General features: G+C 34.2%; 2 protein-coding genes across 2 annotated transcripts in view; one reads left to right on the top strand and one right to left on the bottom strand.

Moving 5' to 3' along the window:
* Positions 1–762: 762 nt before the first annotated feature.
* LOC113234443 lies at positions 763–8,264 on the bottom strand. Its single transcript, XM_026469753.1, has 4 exons — positions 8,106–8,264; positions 7,815–7,931; positions 2,855–3,053; positions 763–947 (listed from the first exon to the last, which is right to left on the bottom strand). Exons 1-4 carry the CDS (start codon positions 8,208–8,210, stop codon positions 763–765), a joined length of 606 nt encoding a protein of 201 aa, XP_026325538.1. The 5' UTR covers positions 8,211–8,264.
* A 783-nt stretch (positions 8,265–9,047) lies between these two features.
* The window catches only part of LOC113234442, a 110,712-nt gene continuing 102,182 nt past the window's right edge, over positions 9,048–17,577 (top strand). The window contains exons 1-4 of the mRNA XM_026469751.1: positions 9,048–9,113; positions 11,736–11,852; positions 13,581–13,659; positions 14,453–17,172. Coding sequence (XP_026325536.1) covers positions 9,093–9,113; positions 11,736–11,852; positions 13,581–13,659; positions 14,453–17,172 — 2,937 coding nt within the window. The 5' untranslated portion in view covers positions 9,048–9,092. The remainder of the gene's footprint in view (positions 9,114–11,735; positions 11,853–13,580; positions 13,660–14,452; positions 17,173–17,577) is intronic.

The raw sequence follows: 17,577 nt of genomic DNA, 5'->3' as shown, positions 1-17,577 counted from the left end.
AGTAAATCGTAATAAGAGTTCATGGTAAGGCCCCAGAACTCCCAGACCAGAACCAATTTAGAAAAGTTTATTTCCTGCCGGGAACCTACTCATTCAGTGCAAACAGCTGGGCCACCAAGATTGTCCGTCAGATGTTGAGCCCGGAAATTAGGTTTTTGGGTCCAACTTCACTGAACTCCCAATTTACAAGCAGATTTAGAAATAATAACCAGTTGGTGGCATCTATTAGATAGACAGATAACCACTTTATTCGCTGATGTAACAACAATACAAATTAAGCATAAAATTAAAAGAACATGATTGTCATAGCAGTGAAAGGAAGCTGACTCAGCATATGCCTAAAGTTTCCTATGGCGCTGGTTTTCAGTCATGAGGATTAGGTAATCAGAAAAAAAGAGATTAAGTAATTTGAATGCAAAAATATAATGGACGGAGCAGCAAGACTAGCTAACTTAATCGTTGTAGTTACAGGAAAACGGTTCTAGAAGACTATCCATGAATTTTGAAGATATTTTGATTGGCATTCACAGATTTTGAAAAAATGGTACAGTCAGCACGATAAAAGGCAATTTTTACAAAACATTTTTTTATGCCACTCGATCAGGTCTCTGGTAAGGATCAATAGTCTCTATGGGACCAACTGAGGTAAGAGTTCTCGAAATGTCAGAAATCGGAAAAAATCTTTTACCACACTTTCTTTTCGTTTTCGTTTCTCTAGTATGGGGGCTGTGAGTGTGTGCATTATATTACTTATTAAATCTATTACCTATATTTGACCATGTCTTCCTCAGTCAATACTACAGCTGTAAACTTCTTCATAACATCTTCTTCAATATCAACTCCTTTGTCTAGTTTCATACTTTTTTTCTTTCTTTTCACTGTTTTTCTTACTTTTACATTTAATACTGAGTCTTTCGCCTTTGTGTCTAATATTTCTGCATATATTCCTGCAGAAAAAATATATTATAATTGTAAATTTATTATATTTTACCTTAAAAATAATGAAATACATGTTTTAACTGATAAACCTTGTTTGGTCCACTTAAGGATAGCGTCTATAGAAATCCTACCTAGTGTTACAATGGTAAGCCACGAGCAAAGCTAATCTCAGGCCATCTTCGCAAGTACTTATCATCACAGTCATTGACATTGTATTATTATTATTTTATTTATTTAGGACAACCAAGTCATACACTTCATACAATTTTGGTTTTATAATTCAAATGGAGTACCTAATGCTAAAGTGTTGACTCAATGAAAGGTTGCCACCACATGCAACAATCAAACACAGTTAATTATTTATATACATAATATATACAGTTATTCACACTTTTTAACATGTAGTACAATATATATTTTAAATACTAAATATAGAAAGATATGATAAACATTACAAATAGGAAGAAAGTAAGATGTTAATAAACATAAATAAAAATTACTTGTGGAACTATAATTATACTGCATTACAAATAAAGCATGAAGTTGCCACAGTTCAGCTCACATAAACGAAAGTTCCGTACAACTGCCTGATAACAGGTTAGTGATGCACCAAATATATCCGCAAACTCAATGCAGATGTTGTACAGTCTGCATAGTCTAGATAACGGGAAGTTAAGCCCCAATTCGGTACTATGTCTAGCTGGGTGGAGGAGCTTGATATCGTGAGTATCTTGAGGATACCTTGTGACGGTGTGACTTCCTGACACCGTCATCTCATCTTTTTGTATCGCCTCTCTCCGTTTGTATCTTATCATTTTTTATTTTACTTGTATTTAAATTTTAAATTTGAATTGTTCCATCTTCCTTCACTTTCTCATTTTGTTTTCGTATCATTGTCACTTTCTGCTCGACCGCCACAACAGTCGGAGCTGTTTCAAATACCATCGCGTATAATCGCTAATTTTGGTTCTTTACTACGTTTATAATCATTAAATAAGCTAAATCATGTGTAATAATTCATAAGTCTACAAGCCTTCACGTACCTATATCTGTAATTCAGTTACTCGGCCCATTTAGGGCCCTTTTAACTTTACTTCTTTAATAAATTTTGTGGACCGGAAGTTTCCCGTTTCATTGCCGTGAACCTGTACACGGCTAGTTGGGGAGGGTTACAACCCTTTCAACCTTAAGTGAAATCATCCTCAATAATTGGGGACAATTAATTTTAGCTCTTATCAATTTGTATAGGAAGATAAGAACGCCCCATTGTCAGGTCATTTGATCATATTATGAAAACATTGCCCTTCATGGAATTACACAGTATATCTGGTTTTATCATAAAACTATTTTGGCACAATATAGGCACCTTGTCTGATAAAACTTTTGGTTTACGAGGCAGTGATGTACCAGCTGGAGGCTATATGAAAATCTATTCCGTCAGACCACAAATAATAGAATAGATTAGTTGTGGCACTGTGGTTGTAATACAGGACAAAAATTAATAAGGATATCTAATTAATACAAATAATTGACGTTATTTCGGACAAATATCCATATTGTGTTAGTCAAGGAATTTAAACTATATTGTGTTATAATTATTAATACTATAATAATAATAATTATAACAAACTAGTGGAGTAATTTCACAAAAAATAACTGAATATCAATTTAATAAAAAATTAACATATTGTGTTAGTCAAGTGATTTAAACTATATTACTAAAACTCACAAAGAGTAAACTACATTTCGAACTATCTAAGGATAGGTCTAACACACTTGAAATGTAATATAGTATAATAATATAATAACGCGCACACACACATAGACAACCACAAATTACACTCAAACTCACGAGAGAAGTAAATGGCCATACAAATATTTCTCTCGGCCCGCGAATCGAAATAACAATACAAACCTTGTACATTTTCAACAGGCTTCGCATCTATAAAAACATTATCTTCACAATCATCGTCACTGTACTTCACATCTTCTGTTTCCACTTTTACTTCCATTTCCTTCTTTTCATTGTATAACGGATCTTGGGAATATGTATATTCTTGCAAACTTGTTATTGTCACATATGAGAGATTGCTAAGGCATTTTAGATCTATACTCTGGAATAAAGAATTAAACAAATAGTTTTCTAAATTGTTTCAGGTCAGGATGTTCTGGAAAGCGGATTAAAACCCAATCAACTGCCTTGGTTTTAAGCTAGTTTTTACCCAAAGCGCCGGTTTTAACCCATTTCTGCCCAAAATGTTGATGATGAGTTTGGTATAATTGCATATTTATTAAAAATATCTATATACTAAATATTTTTTAGATGAAAAAGAGGCAACTCCACACAATGCCCACTGTGCAATCCTGTGTGGAGTCTCACTTACTACCAGTGATGCACATTAGGAGTGTGTCGATCGTGATCGATCCAATCAAAGTGATTCGAACTGCACCTGTGACCCAATAACCCGGGTACTAGCTTCTAAATAACCCGATCGCAATATTCGACTTCATCATTATAATGTTACAAATTATTCAACAATTCATGAACAATTCACAATATTATTATTGTCTCGTTCACTCTCACATGAAGTCTCCACTCATGACACGGTTCGCCTTCTTGTTGTATACACATATATATTTCTCTTTAATATGTTATACTATATTAAAGAGAAAGATAAAAATCTAATTTTTTTTTTAAGTTTGTCATTCATTAATAAAAAAAATACCTCAGTTACTAATATAATATGAAAGCATAATTAATAATTTTTTTTCGGTGGGTTGGATAGGAGTGGGAGTTCACTGCACTAGCGCTCCTTAGGACGAGCCGCCTCTGGTTTCGACCCATAATCTGTTTTTCGGTATGTTGTGTTTATTTAAGAGTATACTAGCTATTATTAAAATATTAAATGAATAAAAAATTAGTAATTTTGAACGCTAATAAGTTTTTTGTTATGTATTTTTGTTTTGTAAGACGGTTAGTTTTCTTAGAAGGAAATTTTAGTGTTAAGTAAAAGCTAAGTGTGGTTTATCAATGACGCATAGACACATTACCCATCAGCAGGAAAGAATAAAAGCTAATTGTATAATGTGACACTTTTAAACGCCATATGGAAGTATCATGAGGGACGGGTGACCCGCTAAAATATCAAACATATGATCGAATCATTTGACCTGATCACAGTACGCATGGGTCATGATCGACCCGGGTTATCAAAAATGATCGACCGACACGTCTGAATTGCACATTACGATTCAGTGTTACGATTAAGATTAAGTGTACAGGTTAACGAGTTTTTGTATAGATTAATTCAATGCGATTTTCAAGCGAATTAATTCAAAAGAAAGTTGAAATACATATACAGGGTGTCCCAAGGCTTATGCCACATGGAGGGAAAGCACCTTAAATACCATTGATAGAACATTTTACTAAAAGAAGACTTCATTTTGATTTAAAAAACAATTCGAACTGCATTCAAAGATTTTTAAATAATCGCTTGTCTGAACCGGGAATCGAACCCGCAAAATGTGAAAAAGAAAAACCACCTGTAATTTTGTTATACTGATAATACATAAGACATAAGAATTGTTTTCTTCTAAATAACATAACATCTTAAACAAAAGGAAGACCATGAAATTGAAATTTAATTAAAATAAATAGGTACACTTAATTGCAACTTACAATCAATCAATTTAAGTTATAAAATGTTCAAAATGTCTCCCATTGTGTAGTATACAAATTCTCACTCTTTTCATAATTTCGCTTCCTGTTGATTTATTTATCTTTTCATGGTGAATGTTTAAAATAATACGTCTAAGTTCAGTTTGTAAGTCCTGCACACTCTCATACCGGTTCCTGTAAACTAAATCTTTTACATATCCCCATAAAAAAAAATCTAACGGGGTTAGATCCGGGGATCTCGGAGGCCATTTAATTTGTTCATGAGTACCGATCCAGGAAGGAAAATGTTCATTAAGAAAGTCCGCTGTTCTCCGACTATTATGAGCCGGAGCCCCATCTTGCTGAAGAATGAGACTTCGTCGTTCTGCATCGGGAAGATTATTAATCTCGCTCCTTAAAATCTCAAGTGTTTCTAAATATTTTTCAGTGTTCAGATGCCCTTCGTAAAAATGTGTTAAGAGAACCCGGTTTTTCACAATCCCACACCAACAGTTGAATGAAAAACGCACTTAATCATTAGTCTCGCGGATTCGTAAGGGATTCTGTCTGGACCAAATACGATTATTACGCCGGTTGTACATACCATTGTTACTGAAGTTTGACTTGTCTGACCAAATAATGTTAGTCAGGAAATTTTGATTCTGACAAATGAGCCTCTCGATTTGGTGGCAGAAAATAAGTCGTCTTTCGGCATCACCCGGGCGTAATTTTTGAAGTAATCGCCCTTCAACATAACTTGATTTCTTGAATTTGTATTTTTTCAATATGCGGCGTATATTGCTTTTTGAAATTCCAATTTCTTCTTCACCTTCACTGAATTCTTCGGGTTCGCCTTAAAGTAAATCAAAATGTCGAATTCATCATTGTTAACGTTTATCATTTGGTGCTGTGGCTGCGGTACGCGACGATGAAATCGTCCTAATTTTTTCAAATTATCCATCAACCTCTTCAAAATAAATCGAGATGGTGTTTCTCTATCGGGATGCTGTTCGCGGTACCACTGCAAAGCTAGTGATATGTTTTTGTGGTTCATATAGTATGCTTCCATTAAATCCAAATTATGTTGATACGCCATGGTAAGTAAATTCACACAACAATTGCAATGCAAGAAATCGAAAAAGAAATTCACTAAAAAAAAACAAAAGAATAATATTAGACGTTTGAAAATGGAACACATTTTCAAATTATTATTTTATAATCAGCCAGCCGCTTTGTGATTGTGAACTTCTTTGTGAATTTCCTTATTATTTTATCATGCACTTATAATAGGGACATGATATGTATTTCTCAAGTTTGTACTATTAGTAATACTTTGAAATGATAATGAATGTTGTTATGAGCGCAGCATAGTCAGAGAAAAAGTTGTCCATTTTCCTGAACAAAATTTCAAATTAAAGTGAAATTTCGTAGTCTTCCTTTTATTTACGATGTTATGTTATTTATAAGAAAACAATCCTTATGATTAAGTCTTTCGATCAGTATAATAAAATTACAGGTGGTTTTTTTTTCACATTTTGCGGGGCGATTCCCGGTTCAGAGAAGCGATTATTTAAAAATCTTTGAATGCAGTTCGAATTGTTTTTAAAATCAAAATGAAGTCTTCTTTCAGTAAAATGTTCTATCAATGGTATTTAAGTTATTTTCCCTCCATGTGGCATAGCCGTGGGACACCTGTATAAGCAAGGAATGAACATAAGTAATATTATTACGTTTGAATAAAATTCGATTTACGAATATTTAGTTTTAAATAGTTTTTGCCTTCGCTTTTGGTGCTAATGGGTATTAATACGATAAAAATCAGGCGTTAACAAAGCGCCGGGTTAAAACCCGGGCGCTTGCTCATTTTTGGTCCTGGAGGTAAATCCATTGTTCTGGTACTCGCCATAGATTTTCGAAGTACAGAAAATTTCCAAGAATTTCTTTATTTATCTTTTAAAATGTGTATTATCACACACGCACACGCACACGCACACACGCATATACGCATAGCCCCGCACTAGGGAAACCCTATATTGCAGGTGTGTGCTATACACTTTTGCTATAGCCATAATGATGGACAGTTATATTGTTACAACACATGTTACACGTTATGGTGTGTTTAGCCTGGAGCGTAAGAGATAGTAAAAGAGGAAATAGGAAGCTGTAACAAATAATAAAATGATAATAAAAAGGTACAATTATTATAAAACACTCCCTATAAAACTAAATAACACAATACACACCACAAGGGCCAATATCACTATACCACTTTAATAGCATGATTTAAGAATATGAAGTTAAACAAGAAAGAAATTGCAGGTGATTTGAGCAGGGGCATGTCTTCTCGTTTCAAGAATTATGATGAGAGTGACGACGAATGAAACAAACATAAGAATAGTCAAAGAAAAGGAAATTCGAGAATGAGTCAAAATTGAAAAAATTAGAGGCCAGGAACCAAAGAGTATGGTAAAAAAGTGGGAGAATGATGGAGGTCAGCATTGGCATAGTTGCATTGAGTATATAACCAGAAATAGAGACAAAATGTCATTTAATTTGTTTGAAAACTATCCTGCCAAATCATTACAGTGCTCCGATTGGCCAGCCAGCATTCTAAGCAATTGATGGGTGTCGTCAATTGTTTCACTTCAAATTGACCAGTTTAACTTGAGCTTTGCTATAATGGCCGAAAATTGAAAAATTACATATTTAATATTAAATTACTAATGAAATGTGATTCTGTTTGTTTTGTAATCACACCACCGAATAGAACAGACCCCCATAGGTAGACATCTTTATTACAATAAATGCAGAATATTTTTGGAATATACGGAGACTTATACACAGGTCAGTTGTTGGTGTCGTGGTGAATGTTCACCGATCCCACGGCGCCGACTAAACTGGCGAGAGGTAATCCTGGGGGGCAGGCCACCCAGTCAGGGGTAAGAGTACCCCACATAGCCCCGGAGTCTCCCTGGATTTCCCCCCGTCAAAAAAAGGTCAGTTGGCGCTGTAGTATTTCAGCGTTCGACCTTGTGATTTCAGTGCAAACGAGAGTTGATATTTGAAAAGTGATATAAGGCCCATTTACCTGATGAGTTGCAAGGGATGGATGGAATTTATTTCGTCTCTATTTCTGGTTAAATACTCGATGCACAGTTGTGTTGTTAGGAGTAACAACCCATAATTATTTTATATATAAATTATATTGTTGTTTTACCTCAGTATCAATCATAGTCAGTGCTTTCTGTGCAGTTTGAACTTGAGCTTTGAATCTTGTAAACTTTACAAGTATCTTTCTGCATTCCCAGCAAATACCGCCTTGTGAAGATTTCATCTGATATCCAAACAGTAAATTTAATATTTTTGAGTTAAACATACGTACTGGTATTTGGTGTAACGGGCTGATGTCCGCAACTCGACGTCAAGGCGCCTATTTTAAACATACGTATTGTATTTTGTTACAGGCACTGTGTGTATTACAAAAAAATTCAAAAATAGATTTTCTAACCTCTCCTAAAGAAATTTCTTGAAAAATCGTATACATTTTAGCTACGGGATACAGATTGCGCTCACTACATAAGCAAGCTTGGCAATATCTTAATTTGGCTTCCATTCTTTAAGCTTTCTTCTATGTTTTACAACAAATAATAAATAGTAACTATTTTTGCAACAAGTATTTCGTCAAAAAACAAAACAAACTAAAAAAACATTCCGATTTCGACTAAATAAATAGTGATGTTTCCAGATTTTACACCGATTGACGAGGGAAAAACGATTGATAACGGTAAAAATAACGACTTATAGAGGTGGTGTAGTAAAATTCAGTATACAGATCACTTCGGATTACATTACATTTTTAGTTTTTAAATGGATTCTGCTATAAATCTCACAATTTTTAATTAAAAATCTTTTAAATGTATTAATTATTGATTGTAAATTAAGACGATATCATTTGACTTTAAAAAAAGGAGCAACAGTGAATCTAGACCCATTCCCGCCAAAACAATATTTTTCAAATTTTTGTTGATTATGCTGTACTTTGAAGCGTAGTGATTGATCGGTTTTCTTATCGGTAAATTTTGCTTAAAAATATTATTGTAATTATCGACATTTTAGGTAAAACGGAAATATATAATGATTTTTTACTCAGATTTTTCCTTGCAATTCTGACAAAACATTATTCACGTATTTTATTTTTTTATAATAATTGTATCCACAAAAACCGTAACCGAATATTGTTTAGTACTGAATCGGAAAAGTTATGAACCGTTATTTACTGTCAAATAATTATTTTACAATTTTAACTTCTAACGTCAGTCATATATAACACTATTTGTGTTTCCGCCATAAACTGGCAATATGTTATTATAATACTGTTTGATAAGTGAAATAAAAGAAAATGGAAGTTGAGCATCAAGGAATCGACTTTTGCCAAGGATGTCTTGGGTCCGCATCTGAAAGAACTTTACATCCCATACAGTCATACAGACCTATAATGGCAAAATTAGGAATAAAGGTGAATATATATATTTATACACGCAAAATAGGCGCCTAGACGTCGAGTTGCGGACACCAGCCCGTTACACCAAGTACCAAGTATATATATTTTATATTAAAATGGATATTATTGCGGTACACATGTCGTCATCATCTAGATGCTTCAGTCACATCACACATGCTTCAGTCAGTACTATATTATCTCTACAATATTACCTACACCTTTATTTTTTTTATTTGTTGTTTAATGCCTATGTCACATCCATTATCTTGAACACGGCTGAATTTGTATATCCAAACACTTCTTCCACCAATTCTACTTATAATATACAAAGAATTTAAATAAAATAAATATGTTTATGAGGATGAGTAAGAATAAGTTACTTTGACTAAATAAAGAAACATTGGGGTTCCAGAGGTTAATGCGGACAAAGAAAACACTTTGTAGAGTATCGGAAGGTGCTTACGGCACTGACGCACTGAGAGATGAGTCAAATGTCAGAAATCTGAGCTGCAAGAACATTCTCCCTTTAACCCTTCTCTTCTCTGGATCGTTTCTAAATATATTGATCAAAACAACAATATATTGATACATACATCTTTAATATTTGCTATGTAATATTTGCTATTTGCCATGTTTTTGTGGTTTTCATATAAATTGCTTTTTCAAATTATCATATGTCTTGTCCTTGTTTCTTGGATGGTGCAACTGACCAATGTTGGTTGTGTGCTTTCCTGGTACAATTTGTCACATACCGTGTATTGTCCAACCTGTACACAGACAGAATCGTCCTCAGTGGGACAGAAGCCAAAACCTACAAAAATTTAATTGAAAGATGTATATGAGGATGAGTAAGAATGAGTTACTTTGACTAACTAAAAAAAAAAATGGGGTTCCGGAGTCTAGAGGTCAAAGAAAAGGCTTTGTGGAGAGTTGGAGGGTGTTTACTACACTGACAAAACAATAGCCCTTAAATCTGTAATGTACATTATGGAATGCAAATAAATAAATTAAGAATAAAGAATAAGGAATAAAGAATCTAAGAGAGATGCGTCAAATGTCAGAAATCTGAGCCGCAAGCACTTAAATGTTGACCCCAATGTCTATGGTTTACTTAATAATAAGTATTAACAATGTGTCAGACAACCTCACCAATTATCTGGTTTCAAAGAGCAACAAAATTCCCTCCATGGCACTACCTAGAACTGTTAATTTCTCGAATTATTCTTACTAGGAAATGACCCTGTGACGTCTTATCCAGCCCCTAAAGTGCAAAAGCATTGCTGAGGTTGTCGAAACTTAAAATAGTTAAAGGTATAAAGAATGGTATTGTTTTGTATGTATATGTAATTGCTATCAATTTTATTAAGTTAAAGTTGCTTGTTGTTATTCAAGCTTAAAAGAATGATATTACTAAATTAAGATTAATAATTTAACCAACAGCGTATTTCACAATGCCAACATCCCTCAATATATACAATACAATATATGTTTCAGAGTAATTTCTGGCAACTTTTCATCATTATTTGCAATTGCCCCGTTACTTGATAAAATTACATGACAACTTCAATTCTTGAGTATTGTTTTCTAATATCTGACATATGATTAGTCTAATATCAAAAACAAGCAGCCTTGGCTCAGTATCCCTAAGACATCTAGCCTCTGACAGTAGAAGTGATAAAAAAGTAATTCCATTCAGTCATGCGCTACTGCCTTCAAATCAAATATCCAAAGTCTTCAGAGAACATACTTGAAACTATCGGTTGTGCCACATAAGTCAGAGCCAAGAAAGTACTTCAGTTCTTCAATGTCGGCCTTGGATCTGCACTGTAATTAGTGGTGGTCACAATAGATCAGTCAATGATTGCAGTAATGAGTTGATGCATAGGCCCTGATTGAAGCCTAATAATAATAATAAAGTTAAAACATCCACAATTTATACAGAGAGACCTTTCTTTGGGATCAGATACAATTTGGCACTGCAGCTTCATGTCACAGACAAACTTTCCACAATATGCTACCAGATCTTACATCCTACAGTATTTTGGTCATATTGCTTGCCGACAACCAGACAACCTTGACAAACTAGTTGTGATGGGTAAGGTGGAGGGAAAGAGACTCCGTGGTCGATCACCTAACCGATGGAGTGACCAAGTGACCGCCCTCACTGGCCTCCCTATAACAACTGCCCTGCGAGAGGCCGAAGACAGAACCAGATGGAAGACAATCGTCCATAGACTCTCGAAAATTTTTTGGGGACGCGACTAAGAAGACAACTTGACAAAGGTCATCCTCCGAAACCAAAGGACACATGCTACTTGAGACTTTGTACTTCAAGCCAATGGCAATTAACATTAAAAAGTTCTGATGAAAACCTTTAATGGTAAACTCTGTAGAGAAGCACTAGCACTGGGCAGGAATGATCTTTGAATGATGATCCGGTCTCACTGGCTAGTGAAAATGCAATATACACCTTCTGCCATAAAAATTAGCATATTATGCCCAAAGGGATAGAATTTATTAAATGGCTATATGCATAATTAATCACGAACTTTATATAAGTCTAAATTACTATGAAAATTTGGATAAATAAAGTTCTTTATTATTATATTGAGATATTTACAGATATTTTGTTTACAGATGAAATTCTCCAATGGTATTTGCGAGAAATGTGCAGCGATAATCACAAATTTCGACAAATTCCTTCAAAAAGTCCAAGAAATACAGGTTGTATTGGATGTATGCACACGCAGGAAGGTAAATATATTTTTTGTTAACTGTTATAAAAGCGTGATACGCTAATTTCTCTACATCTATCCATGTTTACCATTAAGGAATGATGGGTACTACAACATATCAATGTCGACCATCGATTGTCTATAACTGTTGCAGTGCCATTAAGAGCTTTAAAATACAAAGATCATGAGGGATACTGCCATTGCGCCCGTCACCCTTATACATAAGTTGACAAGTCCTATGTGCCTGTAATGCCAAAAAAAAAATGCACTAGCACTCTTAAAAGCCAAAACTGCTTGGCAGCCAAATAGGTAAGGTGGCAGTACTTCCCTGGACGAACTATTTCAAATGGAGCTCTACTGCTACTACAGCAGCTATCTCAGTGGTGGAAGATACAAAAAACCGCTTAGGGCCTAAACCTAAAGATAGGGGATAGGTGGAATTGCTTGCTAGGTTCACCGAACTTCATGTCCTGGGAACTCGGTGAACTTAGCAAGTATCATGTAATCATTTCTTTCACATAATCAATTCAATTAATTTCTTATTTCTATTCTGTAACTTTTGTACTGACAGTAGAATTGATAGCTTGTAAGTGCACTAACAAAATGGACTGTATATTGTTTGCAATAAATGATTTATAGTTTTACTTTTTATTTATTTAAGCTGAAACCAGAAATGTCGATTATGTTAGTCATGATAAGTAGCAGATTATTAATATAAGCAACGTATACGACCCCTTACCCTCGCAAAAGAAATCAAAAGAACCATTATATGTATACTCTCGGACACATAACTCGAGCCACCTTGCATTGTCAATATTACATATCCTTGTCTTAAAGAATGCCTGATTGATCAAGAACTATTATGCAATTTTGGAACTGGTATACTAAACGTCATTTCCTGAAGTCCTTATTGAAAATTTGGATTTAAAAAACTGGAGAAAACTTTTTCTTCACTGATAACTATAGTTTAATATTCTAGCCCTTTAAGGATAAAAATGCAAGGTGGCTCGAATTATGTGTCCGGAAGTGTATGTCGCACTGTTAATACAACAGTGTATTAACTCAAAAAGAGTATATTTTCAGATTGGTTGAAAAGCGAATCAGGTACTCACTTTCCGTGAAAGATTAAAATTATAATTTATGTATAGGTTAAAGTTTATTACAGACATCTAAACAGTTCCTATTTTTGTCAAATATATTTTAAATAAAGAAGAAAATATAATGTCACATTTTTTAATACGGACTGTTTTGTCTAGAACTAGCTTACAAAAAGTTTGTCTCATTTTGAGTTAAGCAGATATCTTTTTATTGTTTCTCACAATATTCTAATGACTGTTGTATTGACGTGTAGAAAATAAAATTTTACGGTCAGCAATAGAAATAGTCTTGAATTTGACATATTTTGAGTTACAACACTATTTCAATAGCAGTGCAATATCGTCGGGCGTTTGTAGAACACACCCTGTACCTAAGCGCCATTTAGAATTTTTTTTCAGTTGAGCATGTTTTACGTTTTAACGACTGTTTTAAAGTTATTACGTCCTGTTTTAAAATATTGAATTTAAAACAGGATGTAAATATTTTAAAACAGTTGTGAAATACTAAAACTTGCACTACTGCCACATTTTTAAAATGGCGCTTTCAGCTTTTCTACGAAACTTTTAATTAATTTAATTTTAATTTTGATTTGCATTAGCGCGTTATACATTTCAATAAGCCTGAATAATTAAAATACTTTTGTTTGCAGTTACGCATAACAAAATGCATGACCTGGAGCCCGCAGGCCATTCAAAATATGACTGACGCCTCAAAAGATTCAGGAAATGGTAATACTCAGTGCACTATACGCAGTGCAATTGATCTATTAATAATAATTTTAACTTTTTTTTTATAAAAAAGAAACCGTCCTCAAAAGTTTGTGGAATTACTGCATCTCAATGCCAAGTTTTATTGAAAATGATCAACGGAAAGTGGGTGCAATCCGATAAATTGGTTTCCTTTTCTAATTTGCTACCTTTAGACACCTCTATTCTACCGAATATTTTCTTCAAATTAGAATGGAACCACTGAGGTACCTTCTTTCCAACAAAAATTTCGGAGAAATCGCGTAACATACACACACACGCACACGAACACGCAAACGCAAACGCAAATGCAGACACACGTACACACACGCAACAAAAATAGTCGAATTGAGAACCTCCTCCTTTTTTAAGTCGGTCATAAAAACATACTGTAAAGTTGGTGTTTTTAAGTGTAAATTACACCTGTATCTAAACCTGTGAAATGATTGCTACAAACGCTGGATGTGCTGAGTATATGATTATAGATTCCGTGAAACTCCGATCCCTAAAGATGTTATTTTTAAATCATGGTCTACTTACAAATAATAATGATATATGTTCTTTTGAATGGAATGTTTGCTTGTGTTTAACTTTCGGTTATAAAGACGCATCCATCTTATCTCAATACCCCGTTAGAAGCTCCGAAAAGTAAGACAGAAGCAATACAAAAAGTCTAATGTTGGTGTCAACTATATACCTTTGAAAATGTCCCTTCATACTTTATGTATCAGTACTAATATCGCTAACAAGAAGACTTATACATATTATTTTACAGGAACGAATACCAATATTGAACACATTGATGGAAATATGGCGATGCCCGTAATAACTAATGCATCTTTGAAAGAATCTGCTATAAAAGATACGAATATTAATAAGACGTCGACTTTTACCAAAACATTTGTTCCTTGTCCAAAACGTTGCCAAGTAAACAATCCTGGGTGTGAAGGAAACGACCTATTAGGAAACTTCAATAATATCACTGATCAAGACAATGATTTGATCAGCCAAGGTAATAATTTTGAAAAGGATATTTTGTGTGATCAACCAGAATCAGCCCCATTAGCCGTAGCAAACAGTGCTACAACAGAAGTTAATCTGAATGCTCCAGACCCATTAGCAATGCCAAACTGTGATTTACCAAAAGTTAACGTGACTGAGTTTACGCATATATTATGTACAAAGACACTAACAAAAGAACAAAGTGTACAAGATGACTGTACTTTGAAACCAATAAATTCATTACAACCTTCAAAATCCTTTAAAAATGAAGTACAAAGACAAGATGAAGAAGACAATCATATAAAGTTAAGAAAGTTGACAACTGAAGATATAAAACAAATGCAAGACTATAGTGAGAAGGATTTAAAGCAGAAAACATTAAATAGGATTAAGATTAACAAATTATACAGAGAAATTCTTTCTGGTACAAGTAACGCATCTACCGATAATATTATTACTGAAGAAAATAAAGTGACTGACGATGTAAAACACTCGATTGAACGTGTTAACGAAAAAATAATACAGTTGGAGTCAGCGTTACCTAACCCTGGTACTGATACTAATATAGCAGTACTTAATGATACATCTACTGAACTGCTTAAAACAGACTTCGAACCGCTATATCAACGTCATAAAAGATTAAAACCGAGAAATAATCTGAAAGGCGCAATTCGTCGTGTTAAAGTAGTGGTAAAAAAACCAGAGCAGTTAAATAAACCACGAGTCGAAAAACGAATTGTTAAACTGTGTAACCCAGTAGCTCCAATGGAATCATGCTCAGATTCGTCACAAATTAAACCGTCAAATACAGAAATCGTAAGATTAAATGACAATTCAAGCCCTTTAACAGAAACATTCACAAAGAAGGTACCTGTTGAATTAGATAATAACAGCCTACCGCACAAAGCACTCATAGGGAATATAAAAATGTCTGACCATGATCAGGATGTCATCGATATTCAACCTGGTCCACAAATTAAAAACAAAGGACAGTGTATAGAGGAATTGCCTTCAAATAATGAGTTAGCAGTAAATCTTAACCCTATAAACATTGTAAAAAATTTTCTATCAGAAAGTGTTTTAGAAATTCCTGGGAAACAAGTTCAAACATCTGATCTACAAATTTCAGAAACTCTAACTTTGAAAAACGTTGAAAATGCACTGTTATTGAAGAGGAAAAGAAACAATCTTAGAAAAGTCTTAAATGAATCGAAAATGACCAACGAAAAAGAAATAAATAAAGAAAAAGAAATTGATAGTACATCAATAGACACAAATCTAGATGAGAAAGAGGACAAACAATGTAGCGATTATAGTGAAACTTCGAAATCCTTTACGTCTTCATTAAAACTTGATCAGGATGAAAATGGAACTAAAATTATAGGCGACATTCAGAACCCTATAGGTACCTGCAAGAAACCATGTGCTCAAATAAACCAAATTAAAAAAAGCCAAGTGCTTCAAGAGGTACCTGTTTCTATGCCTACAGAAATTCAGAAAGAGGCCGAAGAAAATGAAATCGAACCTGCACAAGATAATCTTTCGGAAATATCTAATATGCCAATTGAACACAACAAAAAAATTCTGCAGGGAGATTTGATTTGTTTCTCTACAAACAACCAAGGAGGGAAAATAAATGCAATTGGAAATAGACAAGATAACAAAGTACCCCTAAAAGGTACACAGATGATCCTTACTAAAGTGCAGTCAAAAGTACTTGCAAGTACTGAAAATGAACACTTGGAAGTCAAGAGAAGACAGTCAAGTGTAACTAAAAATTTTGTTTATCCTGTTATAACTTCTGTGCAAACGCTTGATGAACAAGAAACTAGGACAGTCGAAAAAGAAAGATCTTACAATCTGATTGAACACGACTATTGCGCCCCATTTGGGTCAGTCACCCGACGTAGAAAAAAGCGATCTATAAAAAAGCGTTTACACAAATTTTCAGACAATGGTGCTCAGAACAATATGCAATTAGAAGAACCTTTGTCCGATAGCGTACCATCTGTTACCGTTTTACCAATTATAACTTCAGTAGTGTCTATTACTGAAGACGCATTCGCCAAAGAAATTGATAATCAGGAAAAAAATATGTACCGATGCAACAGTGAAGGCTATATTGACCAAAATACTCAAGATTATAGTTGTGATGATATTGGCCAAAGGAATGGCTTTGCGCATAGTGCAGGATTTGAAAAAGAATTGGAAGAAAGAAATGAGGTTCGAATATGGTCAGATAAACATTATGATGCTGCTACATTGTGTTTAGTTACGTCTAATGAAGAAACTGTGTGTACGGATATTAATGCAATAGATACTGCAGCTACGTTATCTGTAGTTATGTTTAATAAAGAAACTGTGAATACAGATAATGCAATGGATGTTGCAGCTACATCTGTAGCTATGTCTGATGAAGAAACTCTATCTATAGACTCAATGTCTTATGAACAAGATTTCTATGAGAATGATACTTTCTCGTTTATTGACGAGGTATGTATTATTTATTGTACCATAATAATACACTTTTTTATTATATTAAGTGACAGGACGAACAAGTTGTGCGCCTGGTGTTCAGTGATACGCTTACCCATAACAGTTACAGTGCCACTCAGAGCTTTAAATCGCAAAGACCTGAGGGGCACTGAATTGCACTCGGTCACTCTTGAGACATAAAGTCAAGATGTCCAGTGTGACTGTTCACTCCACAAAACCGAAATGCAGTAACGCTCACTTTCCTATTTGGTGACAGAAATAATCAACCAGGTTGCAGATGTTATTAAACATGATATATGTATCTATCGTATAGACAAAAACGAAAATAGTGATGTACTGGCCGGGAAGACTGTAAACCGTGGATGTTTGCACCGCTAAGGCGAATCTTTTAATTGAAATAGT

This window comes from Hyposmocoma kahamanoa, unplaced genomic scaffold, assembly GCF_003589595.1.
Source record: "Hyposmocoma kahamanoa isolate Upper Pololo Valley unplaced genomic scaffold, ASM358959v1 84, whole genome shotgun sequence".
In the NCBI taxonomy this organism is placed as follows: Eukaryota; Metazoa; Arthropoda; class Insecta; order Lepidoptera; family Cosmopterigidae; genus Hyposmocoma; species Hyposmocoma kahamanoa.
The sequence above is the reverse complement of the archived record's forward strand: the minus strand, read 5'-3'. Positions and strand labels throughout refer to the sequence as shown.

Coding starts and splice junctions, on each gene's coding strand:
- LOC113234443 (XM_026469753.1), bottom strand. CDS start 8,210: ATGGAAGCCAAATTAAGATATTGCCAAGCTTGCTTATGTAGTGAGCGC. Junction 3,054..7,814: donor TGACTATGATTGATACTGAG/GTAAAACAACAA, acceptor TCTTTATTCCAG/AGTATAGATCTAAAATGCCT. Junction 948..2,854: donor GCCTGTTGAAAATGTACAAG/GTTTGTATTGTT, acceptor TTTTTTCTGCAG/GAATATATGCAGAAATATTA.